This window comes from Cavia porcellus, unplaced genomic scaffold (assembly GCF_034190915.1).
Source record: "Cavia porcellus strain 051 isolate PalLab524CR breed Dunkin Hartley unplaced genomic scaffold, mCavPor4.1 scaffold_14, whole genome shotgun sequence".
In the NCBI taxonomy this organism is placed as follows: Eukaryota; Metazoa; Chordata; class Mammalia; order Rodentia; family Caviidae; genus Cavia; species Cavia porcellus.
In genome coordinates this window covers 16,696,635-16,718,355 of record NW_026947497.1, presented here as the reverse complement: position 1 = coordinate 16,718,355, position 21,721 = coordinate 16,696,635, and the positions used below count along the sequence as shown (strand labels likewise).

Below are 21,721 nucleotides of genomic sequence, written 5' to 3'. Positions count from 1 at the left end.
ACACTTTCTCACAAGGCCTTGGACCCAGCCCAAGGACACACCCGGGCCACAGCATCTTGTAATCTTTCAAAGTCTGTAGTTATTTCAGAATCTGACCCTTGTGACTCAAACTATATGTAAACCACTGATACTATCCTTGAGTTTGGTCAAAGAATAATTTTCCATATTAGCTATGACTTCCACAATAAAAGTAGACAAAAACGAGAATAAGAATTAGGTATATAAAAATAATTGGAGTCAGTTGACCTTTAATGACCTTTAAATTACATCACTACCTGGGGAGAAATTATCTGTAAATTGTCCATAATCTGTACCTAGATGCAATTTCAAAGGGAAAACTTCCCGCAGTCCCCCCATAGACACGTGTGGAGCCCGTGGAGTGAGAAGAGCAGACCTGCTGGGACTCAGAGCCGAGGTCTTCCCTCTTCTGGGGTCTCGGCTCACAGGTGGGGACGGCAGCTTGTGAGGGTCTGAAACAGTGTCATCAATTCCGGAAGAGTCTGGTGCTCAAAGCAGAGTGTGACACGGAGCGCGTGGGGGCCGTGCCTAGGGTGTCAGGGGCACCTCCTGCAGACGAATGGCCTCGGGGGCCGAGTGTCCACCTGTGTATTCTCAAGGCCAGTCTTTCTCAACCCGTTTTCCACCGTAAGATTGATTTTATACATCATTCATCTCATTCATAAGACTAGCTCCTGTGGGCACAGTTGGACATAGGTCAAAGCATAAATTGTGGAAAGACATAAACTATAATACCATGGAGCCTCATCTATTTTAAATTTGCTACTTGTAAAATATTATGTATGTGATTAATGAAATTATGAATCTAAAATTAGCAGTAATTATGTAAGTAGAAAAAATAAGTATGACTACTTTGGGTTTGCTTTTTGTTTTGTTTTTTGCAGTATTGAACTTTATTTTTAATGGTTCTAGAGTTTTTCTGTCAGTTTTACTCTGTGGTCCATTTTAACAAGACGATCCTGTATGTTCAGTCGTGATTAATAGCATTTACTGAATCAGGTTCTCCCTACGATACTTTATGTAGTTACTATTTCTCCTATATCATATATTCAGTAATTGAAGCATCAAGTAGTATTTTCTGGAGTTCCTCCAATGATAAAGTGCTAGGTAGGATTCTAATCCTGATCGGTAGAAACTAGGATCTGTGTTCTTAAAAACTGTAATGTAAAATTATAGTACTTCCGTGGTAAGAGAATGTCTGGATCCATAGAGAAATTATTGATAGAGAATTCCTTAGGAGAACTGCAACCCAGTCAAGCAAGAAAAGCTGAGCTGTTTTTATCTTTATAACTTCTCTGCTATTTAAATATTTTTATATATTTATATATTTTATATATATATTATATATTATATTTAAATAAAAATGCTTTTATAGTAATAAAAGTGATAGAAATTTTAAAATTATAGTCACAGAATTGAAACGTTTGAGCTGCTGAAGGTCCTGCCTGTGATTTCTCATTTTCCCTTTCCTCCTCTGCCTCATTGTTTTCAGTAGGCACGAGGATGGAATGCCGGGCCTGGTGCTTCCGAGGCAGTGACTTTATCACAGAGCTACATCCGCAGCCCTTTTCCACATTTTTAAATTCTGAGACAGGTTCTCACTAAGGTGCCCGGCTGACCTTGGCCTTTCAGGCTTCCTGCCTCAGCCTCTTGCGTGCCTGCAGTTGCAGGTATGTCCTCCATGCCCGCGCTCTTCTTTCTTATTGATGCTATTTCTGTGTGTAACTTTCAGTCGGAGACATCCAGCATTAGGATCCCAGATCACAAATTCTTCCTCACTACTGACCACATGAAATACCGGACAGACATGTCCACTGTGACCTCATTCCTGTGATCCATGCCACAAAATACATCAGCATGTCACTGAAGAGAGACGTATCACAACAGGGAGAGCCTTGAATTCTCTCTGTTCATTTTCCAAAGAAACTAGCCACAAATCTGAGTACCTTATTAATAAGTACCCGCTAACTAAAAGCACCTCGTACAGCTGATTCAGCAGAGCCGTGAGTGCCACTCTGCCCAGTCTTTGCACACTACGATCCTGGGTAGAAAAGCATTAGAGAATGTTCCAGACTGAAGAAGCAGCGTGTTCTGGGAAAGCAAGGAATGTGTGCAGCTGAACTTGCAGTGTGAAAGGTAGCAAGGGTGAGAGAAGGTTAGTTGTTGGACTGGAAAGATCATTTCAGACTACACTTCAGAGGGCTGTGCAGTATCATTGCTGGCTACGTGACTGAAGCAAATGGGCGAGCTTTGCCTCCTTAGAATGCTAGGGAGACACTTACAGAGGGCCTGGCTCCAAGCTGCTTGAAGCAGCTGTTTTACCTGCCTGCTCCTGCCCAGATAGCGACCGTGGACTTCATCCTGGCCTACAAAGCCCTGAGGATTCTGGAAGAGAAAAGTGCATACCTGAGTGAAATACAGAGATTGGTTCGGGGCTCTGCACTGGCAGCAGTACGCACTGAGTCAGAGACAGCCGAACCACAGATGGGGCTGGATGGAGCTAGAAGAGGAGGAAGTGAAAATGAAAGATCATAGATAGGAGCTTAAGTATGTCCAGTGTGCTAAATGTGGAGTTGTATTTCACTTCGCTGTATTCTGCTTGGTAGGTTGCTACTGAATTGCATTCCTATGATTTTGAGTTTCTTTAATGCTGAGGTGACTCGTGAGGCTGAATCTCCTTTCCACTGCGTCTCTGAGACAAAAGATACACATTCTTGATCATACATTTTCCCTTTTGTCGCCATGCCTGGGCTGGTTCCTGTGTCCACCATAGTCGAGACACCGCCACAGTTTTCTGCTTGTGCTTGGAAATAAACTGATTTAGTTTCGACCCAGATTCACTAAAGGCTTGAAATAAACACTTCTGTTGCATTATGGTCCTGTGGATTCTGTCACCTGGTCTGCAGTATGGAATTGGCCTGGTTGTGAAGCACCCAGTGGGGGCGAGCCTTTCAGTGCTGTCAGTGATACAGAGGGCCCCGCAGTGCCCCACACAGTGCCATAGTTTGCTGCACTGGACTAAACTGCTAAACTAGAACGGGTTTTCCCTCTACCACCTCTTTTAATGACTTTTTAAAGCACCGTGTTTTACAAACCCATATTTAAGTATTAATGCTTTCATTTAAAAATTGCATAACCTTAGGGTTACACTTACTAAACTTTAGTTTCTTTACGAACCTGTAACAGAGAAAAATAGCATCTGCTCAAGAACATGAAGGTTTTTCTGAAGATTAAGTTAGTGCTTGGCTCATAGAGAACTTACATATTTTACTATATTTCCTGTTTCCTTAAGACCTTCCCAGCCAAGCATTTTCTGTGATTTTGTTTTTTCTTATTTCAGGCGGCAGAATGTCCTGGGAAGCTGTACATCTTCCATTCCTCCTTGCCAACTGCCGAAGCACCAGGAAAGCTCAAAAACAGGGATGACAAAAAACTGGTTAATACAGACAAAGAGAAGGTGATTACTCTTTCAAGGTTCTGTGTCCTTTGTTTAAGAAAGAGGGGGAGAAATTACATCTAATGTGTACATTGCGTGTTACAGGAATATTTTGGATTATAAGCAGTTGGAGGAATTTTATTTTCCTAGAAAAAACTGACACTGGAAATACCTAAATTAAAATAAGAGCCCCATATTTTTTAATACATAATCTGTATGAGCGGTACCCAGTGATGAGGATGTTAGAGAAGACAGAAGGGGGTGCAGAAAGAAGAGAGTGCAGAGGGGACACCGTCCATCATGTAGGCCTGAGGCTCGGAGTGACTCCCAAAGTGCCTCTGCCCAGACCCTGGAGAGTGGGGGGGGGGGGGGCTTCTGTAGGGCGGAAGCACCCAAGTGCCTCCTCTGGTTCTGTAAGCCTGAGTAGCACTGTCAGCGCCAGCCTGGTCACGAAGGATCAGATAAAATTGAAGGCCTAGGAGTATTTCTTTAGCCCAATTCACTTAATTGGAAAATATGTGTAGAGTTTCCATTTTAACATTTCAATGAGAACTCAGTCTAAAACTTCAGTTTTAAACTGAAAATACTTTGTCATTTTTCGTCTTTCTTTCTTGTACCTTTTCCTTCAGATACTTTTTCAGCCCCAAACAAACATCTACGACTCACTGGCCAAGGACTGCGTGGCCCACGGCTGCTCGGTGACCGTCTTCCTCTTCCCCAGTCAGTATGTGGATGTGGCTTCACTGGGTCTTGTTCCTCAGCTCACTGGAGGAACTCTTTACAAATACAACCATTTCCAGGTAGACGTTAGCAGTCCTTTGCTTCTCCATTTCACCCAGTTTTAATCTTGATGCTTAGATCGTGGGTTAAGAAAGATGTACCCGTTGTGGGCACCTGGCAGATGCAGCTTCAAGAGTGCTGGGAACCTTACACTGTGCAGTAGTTTAGGGGAGCTCATGGCTACGTCTCTTTCAGCCAGGGGAAGTAAATATCAGTCTAAGCTGCCATACTACGTAAAGTATGCTTAAAACAATGTTTGAAAAGGTAGCCGCACATTTCAGATTGTTGGAATTTGGGGTGAACAATTCATTACACCCCTCTGTTCTACATTTCAATGGAAGCAGGGGTTCAAGAGAGGATCAGAATGTGAGTACTGCATCAGCTCCAGCTCGCAGGAAGTGGCTTCCTCGGAGTCCTCCCTGAACATGATGGGGGCCTCCAGCCTGGCACAGTGTGGGCGGTCTCATGATTCTTCTGCAGACAGTAACTGAAAGCTTACTGTCTGGAGGGGCAGACGGTGTGTGCAGGCAGGCAGTCCCACCCGGTCCCTTTCAGACTCACTAATCAGATCAGTCACTCGGCTCCCCAGGAGGAGGAAGGGGAGGAGGAGGGCCGGTGGGCCTCTTATGTTTCATCTCCCTGTGGAACAGGAGTCATTAGGGGCACTCACCCAACACAAATGACTGCTGGTTAATCATCATCTATTTTTATTTGTCATGGATAAAATTATACTTGTCTACATTATAAAGTACTTAAAAAGTAAGACTAAAGATATCAAATGAAATACATTCAAAACATTTAAAGTTGGGCTGAGGGTACAGTGCAATGGTGGAGAGCTTATCCAGCAGGCACAGTGCTGGGTTCAAACTCTGCCATTGTCAAAAACAAGAAATGATTGCCCAGGTGGGTGGTGCAAGCCTGTAATCCCAGCACTTTGGAGACAGAAGTAGGAGAACCACAAATTTGAAGCCGGTTTGGATTACTGAATAGCTACTTCAGGGTCTACCTGAGTTAAATAGCAAGACTGCTGCACAGTAACAACAGCAACAAAAAGTGAACAAAATGTTTTAAAAGGGAGGGCAAGAAAAGGTAGTAAGGGTGGAAGAAATTTAAAGTGCAACATAGGCATAGAAGGAAATGTCATATTGAAACCTATTAATTATGAGTTAATTTTTATAATAAAATTTTAAGAACCTTTTTTTTTTTTTTTTGGCTTTTTGACACGGCTTCACTGTGCAGTTTAAACTGGCTTAAGCTCACTTTGTAACCTAGGCTGACCTGAAACTTGCAACAGTCCTCCTGCCTCAGCCTCCTGAATGCTGAGATTACAGGCATGAGCCACCATGCCTGGCTTCTTAAGAGCCATTTGAAGGCTTCCTGATATACGTATGTATTTTTAGGCATGCTAGAAAGTGAGATCTTCCTGCCCAAATCCTGGAGATTGAGGTACAGAAAAGTCTTCCGTGATGACAGTGTTAGCTCCTTTCCTGGCCAGGGAAACGAACTTTTCAAGTCTTTGAATTACAAGGTAACCCTGTGTCCTTTCCATGCAATAAATGCCTTGTACCTCAACACCAGTGATTATTATTGACTCCTTAGTGTTATAAAAGGGAATCCTGCTGTGATCGAACAGAAGCAAACCCCCTAAAATATTTTATAGTCCAAGAGTATTAAGAGTGTTAGATGTGGCTATGCTGCTGTTCATCGACGCATCTTCTACTCATTATTGTAAAACTGAGTCCTACTCTAGCATTTCTTTCTCTGCTTCAGAAGCAAAGATTTTAAGTGTCTTGTCAATAATATTACAAGGAAGAAATGGAAAATGATGGTCAAAAGCTTTGCAGACATCCAGTTGGATGTAAACAACTGAAGTTTATTACAAAGACTGCTTGTGGTTTCCATTTGATTTTTCCTTCCTCCCCTTTGTGTCAGGGGAATAGGAAGGGATGTATGTTGTCTGCCTCTCTCCTACTTGTCAAATATAGTAGTGAGAATTTCTCTAAGAGCCTCCCAAGCTAGATGTGGCAACTCACACCTGTATCCTAGCACCCGGAGAGGCTAAAGCAGGAGGATCTGAATTCAAGCCCAGAATGGTCAATTTAGCAAAACTCAGTTCTAAAAATAAAATAAAATCAGTAAATAAAAAGGGCCAGATCTATCCCCAATACCACCAGAAAGAAAAAGAGCGACTTCCTGACAAGATCTTACAAACACTCTGGAAGCTGCCGATCGGCTTGGGCCCCTCCCTGTGAACGCACAGAGCAGCACTGCATCCGGGCTTACTGCGTTATGGTCGCCTGCTCAGGGACTGTGAGCAGCTGTCACCAACACAGGGAGAGCAGAGGCGCTAGCAAGGCTGAGAGAAAGGCTTTTGCTAATGTGTGACATGTCCTCCGACTCAGTTTCCAAATGTGGTCAGATGAAAGGACCCACTTTTCAGGGTTTCTCCAGCTTGTTAAATGAAATGTTTGGGTCTTAGGCTCTCAGACTAAGCCCCTGAGGGGATTATTTATACTCTGTTTTCGCATTTGGAAAGTAAAATCAGTAATTGATTTTCTCAAAGATTACAAAAATGGAAGAAAATAAAAGATGCATTTCACTGGGAAATTTAAGCATCACTGTCCAAAGATCCTATATTTTCCTTAACCAAAGACACCTAAGTTATGCACATAATTTTTTGAGATTAGAAATAACAGTTTTTAGTCAAATTTAAAAACAATTGTTATTTTAAATATTTTGCTGCCATCTAGTGGGCACTGATCTTACTTTATTTTTTAGATGCATTTGGACAGCCAACAATTTTTGAGTGACCTCAGAAATGACATTGAAAAGAAAATAGGCTTTGATGCCATTATGAGGGTTCGTACCAGTACAGGTAACTGTCATTTATACCATTTTCAAGTCTCTTTTTGCACTTTTTCGCTCTACCAATGAAATAACAGGACAAGAAAAAAAAAATAAGAGCAAAATATGGAGAAGCCAAATACCCCTTTTCCATTTTGTTTAGGCTTCAGGGCCACGGATTTCTTTGGTGGAGTTTGTATGAACAACACCACTGACGTGGAAATGGCTGCCATTGACTGCGACAAGGCGGTGACGGTGGAGTTCAAGCACGACGACAGGCTGAGTGAGGACAGCGGAGCCCTCATCCAGGTGACCGCGTCTCTATCGTCATCTTTTGCTTTCTGGTTTCTTACAGTGGTCAGTGTGAGACTAAAACACTACCACCAAATGTATAGTCTCTACTAAGGAAATCAGCTCTTTCTCCAAAGACAGAAGTCACTGGGCTGGAGCGCGCCAGTGCGTGGCTTCTGTGTGATGCAGCTGGGCCACTCACGTGACGTGGCGGTGGTGTCCCTGCGTGTGCACCCAGCAAGCTTGCGTGGAGTACCGGGGGCCCTGGAAAGCAGGTTTTCCACATTCGTTCACTCCTTTCGGGGAACACTGCTCTTGCCACGTGAGTTGCTTTGCTAAGGATGCCGTAATGACGCTGGGCATTTTCAGCGGTGGAACTTCTTCCCACAGTTGTGGATCTGGAAGTCCAAGCCTAGGGCTGCTGGGGGTCATAAGGGAAAGAACTGCTTTGGGGTCTCTCAACTTAAGAGGTGATCTTTTTCTCCATGTCTTCATCTCTTCCTGTCTCTCACTATTACCTGGCAGATTCTGAAAGGCTGCCTTCCGCAAGGACACCCCAATGACCTTACTTTAGTTATTATTTCTTTAAAGACCTTGTCTTTAAATACAGTTACATTCTGAAGACTGGGGGTTTAGAATTTCATCTTGAATTTTGGAGTGTCACAATTCAGCCCTAACACCAGGTAGAGCACTTTATTGTATCATAAGCAAGTGGAATAGGATTTTGCATTATAATACATAAAATTTATGAGTAGCTACGTTTTAGCTAAAACAATAACACATGTCAAATGGTCTAGTTTTCAGACATCAGCATCCACCTTAGTCACTTAGTCACTCATTGCTGAGATGTAAACTGGACACCCACAACTTAAAGAGAGAGGTTGAGTTCGGCTCATCAGGTTTAGAAGACTCCATCCATGGCCAGCTGACTGTGAGACAGAAACATCACAGTAGAAGAGTCTGCTAGAGAAATAGATTCATGGCATCCACAAAGCAGAGAGTGAAGGGAGGGGAGGGGAGAGAGATGGACCTTCCTGTCCACCAGGCCCCGCGTCCTAACCTCACATGGAGCTTTGCATGCTTCCATGGGTTACTGCGTGGATGAATGCAGCACCCCATGGTCCAGTCATCCTTCAAAGGCCCTGCTGTGAACACATGAGGGGTGTGGAGAGGGGGGCTTCAGGTTTAAGTTACAACAGCATCACACTTAAAGGTGGGGAGAGGTGGGCAGGAAGTTGAGGAAGAATTTTAATGAGTATAAAATCTGAGACTATGAAAGTATGAACAAAGATTTATGTGCGAGTAGCCCAATAATTTAAACCAGGGAAATGCTGCAGAAAACTCCAGCCGATGCACTGGTCATTACTCTTGTCGTTGCTCAATCTTTAATGACAATAAATCGTAGAAAAGGTTAGTAGAAACATTTAGGGATCCTTTATCTGTGCACGCTGTTTTGTAAATGCAAGTACGACCAGCCTACCTTGGGTGGATATGTCGTTGGTGCTAACCAGGAAAACACAACCTCCGTGTCATTCCTGCAGTGTGCTGTGCTTTACACCACCGTCGGTGGCCAAAGAAGACTTCGGATTCACAATCTTGGCTTGAGCTGCAGCTCCCAGTTAGCCGATCTTTATAAGAGCTGTGAAACAGATGCCCTCATCAACTTCTTTGCCAAGTCAGGTAACGCTTTGCTAAGCCCGTAGGTTAGTAAACCTTGCCTAAATTCAGTCAAGACGTGCTGGTCAGTTGAGTCAGTGTCTGAAAAGTACTATGTGCTTTAGGGTCTCTAACTCCATTATTAAATGGAATGGCTCAGTCCAGGTCTGGACTGTACAGATTGAGTTAAAGTTTCCTCCCTACTGGGAAGTTGGAGTTGAAATTTCAGAAGGTGCTCCTAAGCCCTTGTTTGGTGTAGGAGTGTGCCCTCTGCCACTTGTGGAAAGTGGGAGACTGTCCGTGACCTTGGATTGACCTCCATACCCCATATCTTGGTAAAAGTGACTTTTTTTTTTTGCTTTCTTTCTGAGATTGTACACCTAAATATAGAAGTAGTAGTAGTTCAGCCCATAGGAATTCAGGACATCAGAAAACAACAAGTGACCTTTCTTTTCCCTGTGTATAGAATTCTTTTTCTAATATCATACAGATAAATCTTGGCCAGTATAACCTTTTGCTGTAGGCAGGCTGTTGTTCCCCCCGTCATGGTTTATTAGTAGTAGATCACTTGCAGAGGACTAACACGTTTTTAGTGCTGCTGTTCTGGTTGAGTGGCTTGACTATAGTAGTAATTTGTTCTCTTTTTTTTTTATTTGAAGAGATCAGTTTCTAAATTTTTGATGTTTGTTTTACTAATGTTTTCCACATACAGCCTTTAAAGCAGTTTTACACCAGCCTTTGAAGGTCATCCGGGAAATTCTGGTCAATCAGACTGCCCACATGTTGGCGTGTTACCGGAAGTACTGTGTGACTTCCACTATCGCAAGACAGGTAAGCCACATACAGTGCCTGGTGTGGAAGGTTCAAACCAGCAGCATGAAGGAGGCCGAGGATGCTGCAGGCGCTCAGGTCTGTGCAGCTAACTACAGCCAGAAAGACTAAGAACATGGCTTTGGGTACGCTGTGATACTTCATAGCTGGTGTTAAAAACTGCCCTTGACCGGGTGTCTGAACCAAAAATGTGTATACATATTCAGGTGCCACTCGTTACATTCCGTATAAACAGAAGTGTGTTATATGTAAGGAGTGTCAAAACAGAATTTTCTTTTGTAAATAGTCATGGATATTTTGTTGTGAAATGTATATGTTTATATACATTTTAGGCATATTAACAATGTTGACAGGAGCTGATGGCAGTAATAACATTGTGTTTTATAAGCATAAATGTAATATAAATATTGGAAGTCCTCTATGTAAAAGTAATAAATAGGTATTAAGAGATTTTAAAGATTGTCTCTGGCCATCATCTAGTGATTTGAAATTTTGGAAAATTCTTTCAGTGATACTCATTTAGACTTCTATTCAAGAAAGTAAAACCTGAAGTCCTCATTTATGTTTCATTTCTTCTTTCATATACTGTCCCATGTCAATACAAATAGACACTAGTTCTAGTAGTTATGTACGGAACATATGAGTAGTGCGCTCTGATTGAGAGAAGGCGGTGAACAATGAATGAGAGAATGTTCAGCCTGTTCATTGTCAGAAACAATTACTGAGAAGAATCTGAAAGCCTACCTCAAAGGAAGCCTTCAGCACGAAACATGTTGCAGATAAATTTGGGGTTCAAATTCATAATCTTGGAAAAGGAAAAATTTTTAAAAGCATTTACTTAATTACACTTCTAAGTGATGTGTTGCCGGGCGTGATGGTGCATTCCTGTGATCCCAGCTCTCGGGAGGCTGAGAGAGGCAGATCGGTGCAAATTCGAGAACAGGCTGGGTCTCAGAAAGTGAACTCAAGCCCAGCCTGAACCAAATAGCAAGATCTTGTCTCAAAAAAACAGAGAAAAAAAGTGATTTTTCTTCTAGTCTTTCATCTCCTGTGTTGATGATGCTTTAAGCAAAGTTTGCTCTGTATGAGTACCGAATTCAGTTGTCTTTATTATTCAGAAAATTTGTCACTTTGTAAACTCAAATATCAGTTCTGTTGCACAGTGTGCCTGTGTAAACTACACAAAGCCTACCAGCTGCACCTGCAAACCAGGCTGGATGTGGGCCAGCCGCGAGACTGCGTCCCCTTTTTATTATTTGCTTCTAGGCTCTGGAAGACATTATTCTGTCTCTGGAGTATCTCACCCTTCAGAAGGATTAGCTGAAGTGGAACAGGTATAGTTAGTGTCTTCTCTGGAAGTTTATTTGCTCATGTTAAAACGATTAGACTCAAAACTCTTAAGTGAAAAACAACTCTGTTGCCTGTTAAAGAAAAAATAGTAAAATCTGTCAGTTCCCTCTGATTCCAAAGTTAACAGCATTGTCTTACAACTAGGCCGTCTGCTTAGGTGGTTTAATTATTCTTGAGTAAAAACATTATGGTGGCAGAATTCTGGATGAGTACACAGAGGCTCTTCCAGGTCTCACAGTGTGAGTTTTTCCTCCATTAGTACATTTCAAGTGCACCCTTCACCAGTGATAATTTTTTGAAATGATGTAATTTAGATACCACCGTGGAACCTAGAAAATGTAAAGATTATAAATGGGTAAAAATAATGTTGTATTAACATATCATGAACTGAAAACACAGAATTCTTAGAACCAAATGCTCTTCAGAAAATGTAACTACAAACTCAATACTTTCCGAGGATTCACTTACAGGATGTAGTATCTGTGGGAAAGTTCCTAAAGAACTATCACCATTTTACCATAAAGCCCACGTTTCCCTGACCCAAGCAGGACCATCCAGGAGCCGCATACTTTGATCGTGTGATACTGGGCCTCAGCAGAGCTGCTCTGATGAGCTAGCGTGAAGACTGCGGGAAACAAGAAGACACTTAGGGAGGGCAGTTCCGTGATGTACCCGGTCCAAGGGGCATGCGGTTGGTCTAGGTTATGACTGGCTAGAAACAATGGCAAACCACATTTTAGGCTCCTATTAGGAGGATTGTTACTTACTTTAAATCTAACAGCTCACAGTTCTGAGCTTAAACATGTCATATTATTTGGGAGTACAGTAACTTCAAGATACATGTCAAACGACTGTAACTACAGAGTGACAGTTGTTTTGTTGTTGTTGTTATTGTCTGGTATGACTGTCATTCTGAAACATGAAGAATTTTCCAAATTCAGTCAAACTAGATGTGACCTTCTACATCCTTACACAAACTGCCCTTACCAAGAATAATCTCATTGTGGAGGAGCCAGAGCATTGCATGTCTGTAATCTGATCCTGCAGTTTGGGTTATAGTTATTGTTGGATGAGAAAGTAATCCAGTACTAAATGTGATCAAATGAAAATGTTTTATGCTAGAGAAAAAAATTACAGTTAGGAAGAACTGTTCTTTTATGAGGAAACATGTTCAACTATTCTTTGAAAAATTAGAAACAGGGAAACAAATTGTAAAGTAGAATATTTCTGATACATGGTTGCAGGCATCAGTTAGCAAGTTGTACCTTATACATAGTTTCTACTTAGATCACAGTAAAAGATGTATGATGTTAAGACAATGAATAAATCCAACAGAGCCCTGAAATTTTCTTTTCATTGTGGATTCTCTTAAGTATTCATTCTTTTCCATCATTCAGATGTGTAGTTAAAAAGAAATCATGTATCTGTACACCAGATATTTCAGGAATATGTTTTCAAATTATCATATGATTCTGTGTATATTTGTGAGGATATTTTCTTTTTCACTGACCTATGCTGTTAAAGGAAGGAGGTGGCAGGTGAATTCTGTTACTTGCTATTCTACTGACAAGGACTGGACCAAAGATTCGGTAAAACAGGCTTTTGTTAGAATGTTTTAAACTGTCCAGGTGCCTTGCAGCATTGTTCATCTGCTAGTCTGTAGTGTGTCTTGATGGGCCGCGCTTTTAGCAGCTGAATGAGGACCCGTGAGCCAGAGTAGAGACGAGAGCAACATACATACCTTCCCAAGTTCAAAAGCAAATGATGTTTATGGATAAAACCTAACATCCTTTTCAAGCATATGAAACAGGTATCTTTCTTTTTCAGCTTATTCTCCCAGACTCCATGAAAGTATTGCCGTTGTACATGAATTGCTTGTTAAAAAACTGTGTGCTGCTCAGTAGACCAGAGATCTCCATAGACGAGCGGGCGTACCAGAGACAGCTGGTCATGACCATGGGCGTGGCCGACTCGCAGCTTTTCTTCTATCCACAGCTCCTGCCAGTAGTAAGCATTTCCCAGGGAGTCTGGAAGAGCGTCCTCTCTTACCCTTTTCTGCATGTTAGTTTTATGAGTACCTTGGAGATGTTCGTAGTGATCTCATTCATCATAGGGAATTCGTACCTGTGCATGACACAGCTTGGTTTTTTTCCCATTCCCCTACTTTCCCTTTGATCCCTCTTCCCCTTATTCACAAAAAAAAATTGGTTTCCATTTTTTCCTTCTTTTCTCATTTTTTTCTTTTCCCTGCCTGCTTCCTAGTTCCTCTCCCCAACTGAACATTTCTTGCCCTATTTCACAATATCTGTTATACATTTTGGTCCTTGTTTGCACTTTTGGCTTCTCACATCAGAGAAAAAATACATGTGTGTCCAATTTATTTCACTTAAGAAAATGGTCTTGAAGTTCACCCATTTACCCTAGAGATGTCTCAAGTTTATCCTGCTTTATAGCTAAGTAATACTCTGTTGTATAAAGGAACCACATTTTTCATCCATTCATTGGTTGATGGGCATTTGGGCTTAAACCTTTTGTTAAGAAATTCAGAGTCATAAATGCCTTCAAAATATGCAGCATGGGATTAGAGCCCAGGCGCCCTGAACAAGTTGCATATGTATACTGGTGTGTAGGCAGAGTGGCGGGGAGAGGGGATTGGGAGCCCCTACTTCAATGGATGGCTCAGTGACTGCTTCTCTGCCTCACTCCTGAGCTGCATCCTTTAGCTATGCAGACACATTGAGAAGTCTGTAACTCAGTTGGAGCAAACTGTTTCAGTTGTTGATGAACTCTACACCATGGAAGACAACATACGTATGGGATCTCATTGGCACACGTGTTTATGTTTAGACAGTAATGCCTCAGGGTCACCACATTTAATCAGGTCGGTTATAGTTAGCCTTGCTCCAGTGTAATCAGGCTTTACATTTAAGGGTCTCTACACTGTACAGGAGGCCCGCCCACCCTTCCCCTGGCCGTCGGCATGACAGGGAGCTCTACTTTGTTGAAGTCGATCCTTGAGACCTTGAGTGCCCCTGTGTCCGGTGACGAGGCTCCTCTTCCCAGGGACCTGACTGCCTACAGTCAGGGAAAGTGAGGAAGGCTGTTGGGAGGTACACAGAAGCCTACTCAGCCTCTTAGAAAGAGCAGGACGTGCAGTGTAGTCTTTAAGTTAGGTTGGAAATTTAAAAAGTTGTTAATTCTTTCAATCAATATGAAGGTTAGAAGTAAATTATTACAAATGATTGTGTTCAGATAAAATTAATTTGCCAACAATTTGTAGGCAGAGAAACGAGAACTCTAACGGGTAAGAACGTGAGCACTCCACTGAAGTTCTTTGGAAGGCGGCCAGGGATCACCTCTTGATAAACCCAAGGGGAGCGTCAGTCCTCTTTATTATTTGTGTCTGTGTACTTGAAAGTGTGTCCTCTATTCTGACTTGTCACAGCTTCTGTCCCGTTTAACACTCTCTGTTGAAATGCCTTCTGCCCTGGCCCCCAGCTTCTCTCCGCCGTCACTTTTTCTGTGGAATGCTTTCCCCCACAGATCCCACAGCTCATTTGCTCTCCTCGGGTCTTCACTCAGAGTTCTCTTCCCACCAAGCGTCTCCGGACTATCCCCGCTGAAACCCTAACGCCATTCCCCCACCGCTGACGCACTCCCTCCCACCTTTCTGGTTCCACCCTTCCCGGGTGGGTGCCTGCAGTGTGGTTCAGGCGGGCCTTGAACCCGCGGTGATCCTCCTGCCACAGCTTCACAAGTGCTCCTTTATAGCGCCTAATACGATCCACAGTTCTGTGCATTTTACTTATTTTATTACGTCTCACCTCCTCCTCCTCCAAAAAACTGCTAGTTTCACAAGGCACAGAGATTTCTATCCAACCAGTAGAACAACACCTGGCACATAGAAGCACTTGAAGGAAAAGAGAGGGAGAAGAAAGGAGGGGAAGGGGAAGAGAAGCGAAGGGTAAAGAAGGGAAGGAGGGAGGAAGACGCTCATGACCCTCCGCTCTGCCCACAGCACACCTTAGACGTGAAGAGCGCAGCGCTGCCTGCTGCTGTGCGCTGCTCCGAGTCTCGCCTCTCAGAAGAAGGCATCTTCCTCCTGACCAACGGTCTGAACACATTCCTGTGGCTGGGAGTGGGTAGCCCGCCCGAAGCGATCCAGGGAATATTTAATGTGCCATCTTTTGCACACGTCAACACAGATATGGTAAGTATGTTTTCACTGATTTATGGTAAGTAAATAAATTTCATGGCAATCTTATGTTAAAAAATATTTAAAAATATAAAAAATATTTATATGTATAATGAGAAAATAATTATCTGATTTATTTTGGGTAAAGTGTTAGCCAAAATACATGACTTGAATAAAAATTGCTGACACTTGCAGATTATTTACTATGAGTTGGTCACTGTGCTGTAAATACTGACACACCATTCTCAAACACATTGGTGATCTGGATGTCTCAGTTTTACAGATGCACTACTGCAAGACCAGAGAACAGTCCCTTCAGGGAGCAGTGGCACAGGTGGAAACTGGATTTAGATTCAAACATCAGGATTCATGCTGGGTTCTGAGCTGACTACCCACAAGAATGCAGAAATCGTTCTTAGGTCTTTGACTTCAGACTAAATCAGATTGAGGAATTACAAAGTAATGATCTCACAAAAACAGGTTATATACTTTCTGTTGCAGTCACAACAGATGAAAGTGTGAGTTTGACGTGGCAACACAAATGTCTATTTTTAAAGTATATTAGGAAAACTCAGCAGTTATAATTCTCTTGAAGGTCAACTTCTGTTGCAGAACTTCTTGTGGGTCATTATTTTGTGGGCACCATGACGGTGACGGTAATTGACTTCCTTTGCCTCAAGGTGGATTCCACAGGACTCTACAGAGCTCTCCAAAGCCCTGCTTACGTTATGGCAGGGTGGCTTCAGTCTAGGTGTTGCACCTAATTCCTGGTATGCATGTATAACGTAAAGATCTACAGCATCTTGTTGAAGGAACAGGAATAAATTTTAATGCTACAGAGTTAAGTGTTCAGTTTAGAAAGCTGTGTATCAATTATGAATATCAAAAGTATATTTGTGAAAGAATTAAGGGTGTCTATGTCTCATTAAGAGATTAGTTTTTAAATTAAGAAGCTTTGAAACAGTAAGATGCCTGCACCCAGTTGAAATTAAGGAATGATAATGTAATTTTTTAAGAATTATAAATAAAATTCAGTGGGCAAAGAACTGAATCTGAGAATGTTTATATAAAATTTAAGGACACTTCCTTTTTATATAATAATATACTGACATAGTAAAAGTTGAATACATATTTGCTGAACTGAACATAGATACAAAATAGCAGTCTGTTCACCACCAAGCAGTAGACCGGCAGGTTTGTGCTTGTATCAGCAAACCTCTTTACCTTCCTCATAAAACTGAATCACAATTAAAAACCAAATGTGGAACAATTTATTACTTGTTGGATAGAAGAATCCACTGTACTAGCAAAGGAGACAGGTGTGACTATGAATACCCTGCTTTTCTTGTAACTCCTGTGAAATACACTGGTACTGACTTTCCCTGAGACTTAAGTCATCATAGTCGAATGTTCTCACTCAGATTCCCAGTAACTGACTTGCAAATGATGTGCTGAATCTTGTAATCTTTTTGAAGCATTAGCGTTTTATTCACCTTAGTGAAAGAAACCCTAGTGCTGATCTTTTACATCTCCTGCAAGCCATATGCAGCTGGACTGCTTTGTAAACTACTAACCAGATTTCAAGGAGGTCTATGAGATCACATTCCCCTTGACAAATAAGCATTTGGTAGTTTGTTTTAGTGTTGGAACAGTGGCACTTGGATAGCATTTTCCAAACAAGGTAATAAATCAGTCTTGCAACAGATGGGATAAAGTTCAGTATTTTCTTTCACAACGCAGCTTTGGAATGTACAGCTAGAAGATGGAGTAATCTATGGGAAATGGTCCAAAGACATCCTTTGCATAAAATGTTTACCTGTTGTGTCATTTCAGTGATATATATGTATCAAATTTCAGAGAAAGATTTTTATTTGCAGAAAACAAGAGATCATTGGTGAGAATGGATGTCAATAAAAATGAGTAATTTGTAGTTCATTTTCTACATTTCGAGTTTTTAGGTAAATGACCTAAGTCAATAGTTTAGATGGTAACAGATGAATGTTTACAACATTCTAATAATGTCATATTGCTGCTTCCATCTAAATACTTTAAACTGTACTGAATCTTTAATTTTCTTAAATTTAGACACTGCTGCCTGAAGTGGGAAATCCGTATTCTCAACAACTCAGAATGATAATGAATGTTATCCAGGAGAAGTGGCCATATTCAATGAAGGTAAAAATGAGCATATGCCTTTCATTTACTATTTAATTTTACTATTTAATTAAAGACCTTAAAAATGCATGTCCTGCATTTTCATGTGATCTACATAAGTGTTTGATACAAGGTGTGATTGAAATATGTGATGAGTGTTTAATCTAAAAGGTATATTATAGGAAGAGACATGTTGCCATTCATCCCTCTCAAAATAAGGTCCCCTGCTTCAATCTATCCCATTGTTCTGCATGTTTTTGAAGCAGTTCTGAAAGTCCTCTTTTGTGACCGTTTTCATTGAGGCGTGATCAGTTTGATCCCACGGAAAGGCAGCCGGGAGCAGTGCTGCACGGCCTCGCCCACCTCATCCACCAGTCGGCCGCCATGCTGGTGCTGGTGCTGGTGCTGGTGCTGGCTGGCTGGGGTGGTATCCAGGGCGTCCAGGCCCTGGTCCCATCTCTGTGCTCCAAGTGTTGATCTCTCCTTCCCTTCTGGATTATTCCCTCCCCACAGGCTCTTTCCCATAGTTTACAAGCTTCGTTAAAGCTTCCGTTTCTCTAAAATTCTTTCTTTTCATTTATCCTACAAATACTGATTGAACACCAGCAACGTACCAGAGACATTTTACCACCAGCTTCTTGAAAGAGTCGTCTCTGCCAACTGCTTGTACCTTCTTCCCCTCTCCACTTCAGTGTAAACTGCCAAAATGCTGAAGATAACAGTCTTAATATCCTTAGCGGTGTTGACAAGGTTGACCACCTCTTTCCTCAAGTTATCTCTTCTGTCAGCTTCCAAAATATTTTGTGCTCTTGATTCTTCCTCACTTTTCTTTTCCCACTCATTATTTCCCTTCTAGACCACTCTGATCACTGTCCTCATTTAAACTATTCCCCGAGTCAGACAATGAGAGATGAGGTTGGTTTGTGAAGCTCATGGATGCATCTGTGGTCTCTGGTAACCTTTGGGCCACTTGCATTAGTCAGGACTTCCTTTGGGCTCATGGAAAGTAGGGAAAGAGGCCAGCAGTGATCACTTCAACGTTCTGTCCCCTGAGGAGGACCATGTCCCTCCCTGCAGAAATGTCAGGGAGGAAAATGACCAGAGACCCCTCAGGAGAACACATTGGTGTAGGTGCAGCAGGACAGCCCACCAGCCACTTCCCTGGATCCACTCTCCCATGACCTTCCCGCAGACTTTCTGTATGTTCTGGCACAGGTGGTCGGCAGTGTCACTTTGCAGACTCAGGCGGTAGCCCGATACCTAAAGCTATTTTATCTGAAATCTGTCTCCCCGAGCTGAAATTCACTCCCTGTTCTCCTTACCACAGTTCAGGTGGTAGTCAGAGTTCCTCAGGGGAAGTTATACAGTGAGCACCACGTGAAAATGAAACAAGTGAAAGGCAGCGACAGAAAATGTTCCACAAGATAAGCAATTACAAACTTCCTCCCATTAATTCCCACGAAGTGCATTCTAAATAAACTGGAACTTCAATCTTTCCCTCCAAATGTTGCATTCTGTGCAATCACTATCAAGTCACTGAGGCTGGACCACATTGCTGCCGCTTGTGTCTTGAGAAAGACAGTAGCACATCAAAAGAGATGCATAAAACAAAAGTATTAAGCACATGGCCTTCCTTCAGGTCCTTCAGGATGTGACACTTAAACATTCCTCTGGAGACATTTCCATGACGGGGTCAGTGCCGTTCTCCCTGGAGGAGCGGAATCCGCTGTGCTTTCCGTGATTCCGGTGCCACTTCCAGGACCTCTGAAAGCCAAGGCATGTGGGGACTGAGCCGAGGGCTGTAGCATGCCACGTTCCACATAGTATTACATCTTTTTCTCTGACATTTGAAGCAACCACACGAAGGAAACGACACAGTCAAGATGAATAGGACAAAAAGTGGAAATGATACAATAAAGGGAAAAATCAAGGCATATCCACATAGAGTTATGAGTGCAGTGGTAGCAGGAGCAGTGATTACTATGTTATTACAATTTTTACCAGGTCAGGAGCAGTGTAAAGCTTATCAGCCAAGGGCCAGTGCCAAAGGAAACACACGTTACTGAAGAGCATGATGTGAAAATGGGAGGCTCGGACCCTCTCTTAGCAATCACACACTCTTCCTCGCCAAGGGGAAGGGGCTGGAAGCTGCAGGTCTTCTGCGCACAGGACCTGCAGTGACCCTGCGTGCTCTCACCAGAAGCAAATGTCACTGTTTCCATTTGGAATCGGTTTACAGAGCTACTGAGTTTTTTCCCATTTTCTTTTTCCTGTGAAGTTTTAGAAATCCTTTGTCTTAGATTTATGATGTAACTTAAATTTGGAGGAGCCACGTTTGAGGTGTCCAGTAGCACACACAGCTGTAGCTATAGTATTGACAGCACAGCCCTGGAGGATGATGGGCAGGATGGTCCTGCCTGTGTCACCTCGGCAGCACCTCAGTGTACCCGCTTCCCACCTCCAGTGCCGTCCTCTCCCACCTGGAGACTCCAGCGGCCTCCCGTCCAGTTCCATCATTCCCCTGCATGTTATGCCATCTGCTACCAGTCAGCTACCTCGTTTCACTCTCCTGCACCTTCCCTCTACCATATTTCCCACAAAGGCCCAAACTCATGTTTACGTTAACTTGTCCCTAGTCGCTTGCTGCCTTTTCAAAGCCTGTGGTAAGCCTGGCTGGGAATATGGCTCAGTGGCAGTGTCTGCCTCATGTGTTAACCCTAGATTTGATCTCTAACACTGCAAAGCAAATAAAACAGCAAATAAAAGCCTGATAGTTTATACACCACTCACACCTGTATTCCTGGTGCATGGTATTCCAATATGGAATGCTCTTACCACCACCATGATTTAAGGCTTAGGAGACAGTGGCTTCCAGTGGGAAGGCTTTCCCAAAATATTCTGCCAGTGTTTCATTTTTGCCACTTAAAATTGAGGGTGATGGTTTTGTGGTTTGGGGTAACTCTTCCACTCCGGACAGCAGGTACTTCTGCGTCATCCTCCGAGGCCTCAGACATGTAATAGGCATCCTATACTGTTTGGTGAAATTGGAGCAAAGTTGAGGAAATCTTTGTAACCAGCTGCTGTTATGTTTTCCTAGCTCACGATAGTAAAACAGCGAGAACAGCCAGAAATGGTTTTTCGACAGTTCCTGGTAGAAGACAAAGGACTTTACGGAGGATCATCTTATATGGATTTCCTTCGTTGTGTTCACAAGGAAATATCTCAGCTGCTTAACTGAATCGTCTCTGCTGCTGATGTCGCATTTCTGGAGACAATCTCCTTCTTGGTGCCTAATTTTGCCCATGATAGTAGGCTAATTTTCTTTTTCTGATCATTTTCAGAATAGCTTTCCAAGATGGCATTTAGAACTTCAGCTTTGGTGCTAAAGTATAAAGCCAGTGAAGGTACAGTTGTACCCTAAAGAGAACGGTCTATTTCTGACTGCACAAAATTTTTAATTTCTAAAACTCAGTTTGCATTTCATGAAAAGTGTGGTATCTTAGTCCCTTTCTTTGTTGCTGGGACAAGATGCCCAGCACTTACAGTTCATGATTGTGGTCACCTCCAAGGCAGAAGCAGCACAGCAGAGGGGCTCAGTGCAGGAAAGCTACTTCAGTCCTGGTGGCCAGGAATTGGGAGATCAGGTCATGTTCCCAGTGAGCCAGCTCCTCCAGCCAAACCACATCTCCTGTCCAGGTCAACCACACACCCTTCAGTGGACCAGCATCCCATGACATAGTCACCTCCCAAACCTGAGACTTTCCGGGACACTGCAGACTCAAACAATAATATATACTTTACATTCTCAACATTCTTTCTTTGTCCTAGACATAAATTATTTTTCAAACTGTAGATTTGAGGTACAAAGTTGTTTTGGTTCCTCTCCCATTTGCCACAAAGGGAGAAAACGATTTTTACAGTTTACCTAATTTTTAAACCATATAAATCCTCTAAACACATTTTCAGTCTAAAGTTTGCATAGCAAACCTTTAGTAACCTTGGAATCTGATAGAACAGTTTTTGTTCTACTTTGTCTATGTCAAAACTATTTTCCAGCTGTTTGGTCTATAAAACTATCAATATTCATAATAGTTCTTTGTACAATTTTACAGTTTCTACTTGTATATAATGGATCTTAACCAGCATCAATAAATCACTTGATATAC

General features: G+C 42.4%; 1 protein-coding gene across 3 annotated transcripts in view; it reads left to right on the top strand.

Moving 5' to 3' along the window:
- The window catches only part of Sec24d (SEC24 homolog D, COPII coat complex component), a 94,462-nt gene extending 72,741 nt beyond the window's left edge, over positions 1 to 21,721 (top strand). For all 3 annotated transcript variants that reach the window (XM_063260709.1, XM_063260710.1, XM_063260708.1), the window contains 10 exons: positions 3,359 to 3,475; positions 4,084 to 4,254; positions 7,013 to 7,109; positions 7,242 to 7,387; positions 8,911 to 9,049; positions 9,738 to 9,856; positions 13,034 to 13,213; positions 15,225 to 15,416; positions 17,487 to 17,576; positions 20,653 to 21,721. In XM_063260709.1, coding sequence (XP_063116779.1) covers positions 3,359 to 3,475; positions 4,084 to 4,254; positions 7,013 to 7,109; positions 7,242 to 7,387; positions 8,911 to 9,049; positions 9,738 to 9,856; positions 13,034 to 13,213; positions 15,225 to 15,416; positions 17,487 to 17,576; positions 20,653 to 20,793 — 1,392 coding nt within the window. In that variant the 3' untranslated portion in view covers positions 20,794 to 21,721. The remainder of the gene's footprint in view (positions 1 to 3,358; positions 3,476 to 4,083; positions 4,255 to 7,012; positions 7,110 to 7,241; positions 7,388 to 8,910; positions 9,050 to 9,737; positions 9,857 to 13,033; positions 13,214 to 15,224; positions 15,417 to 17,486; positions 17,577 to 20,652) is intronic.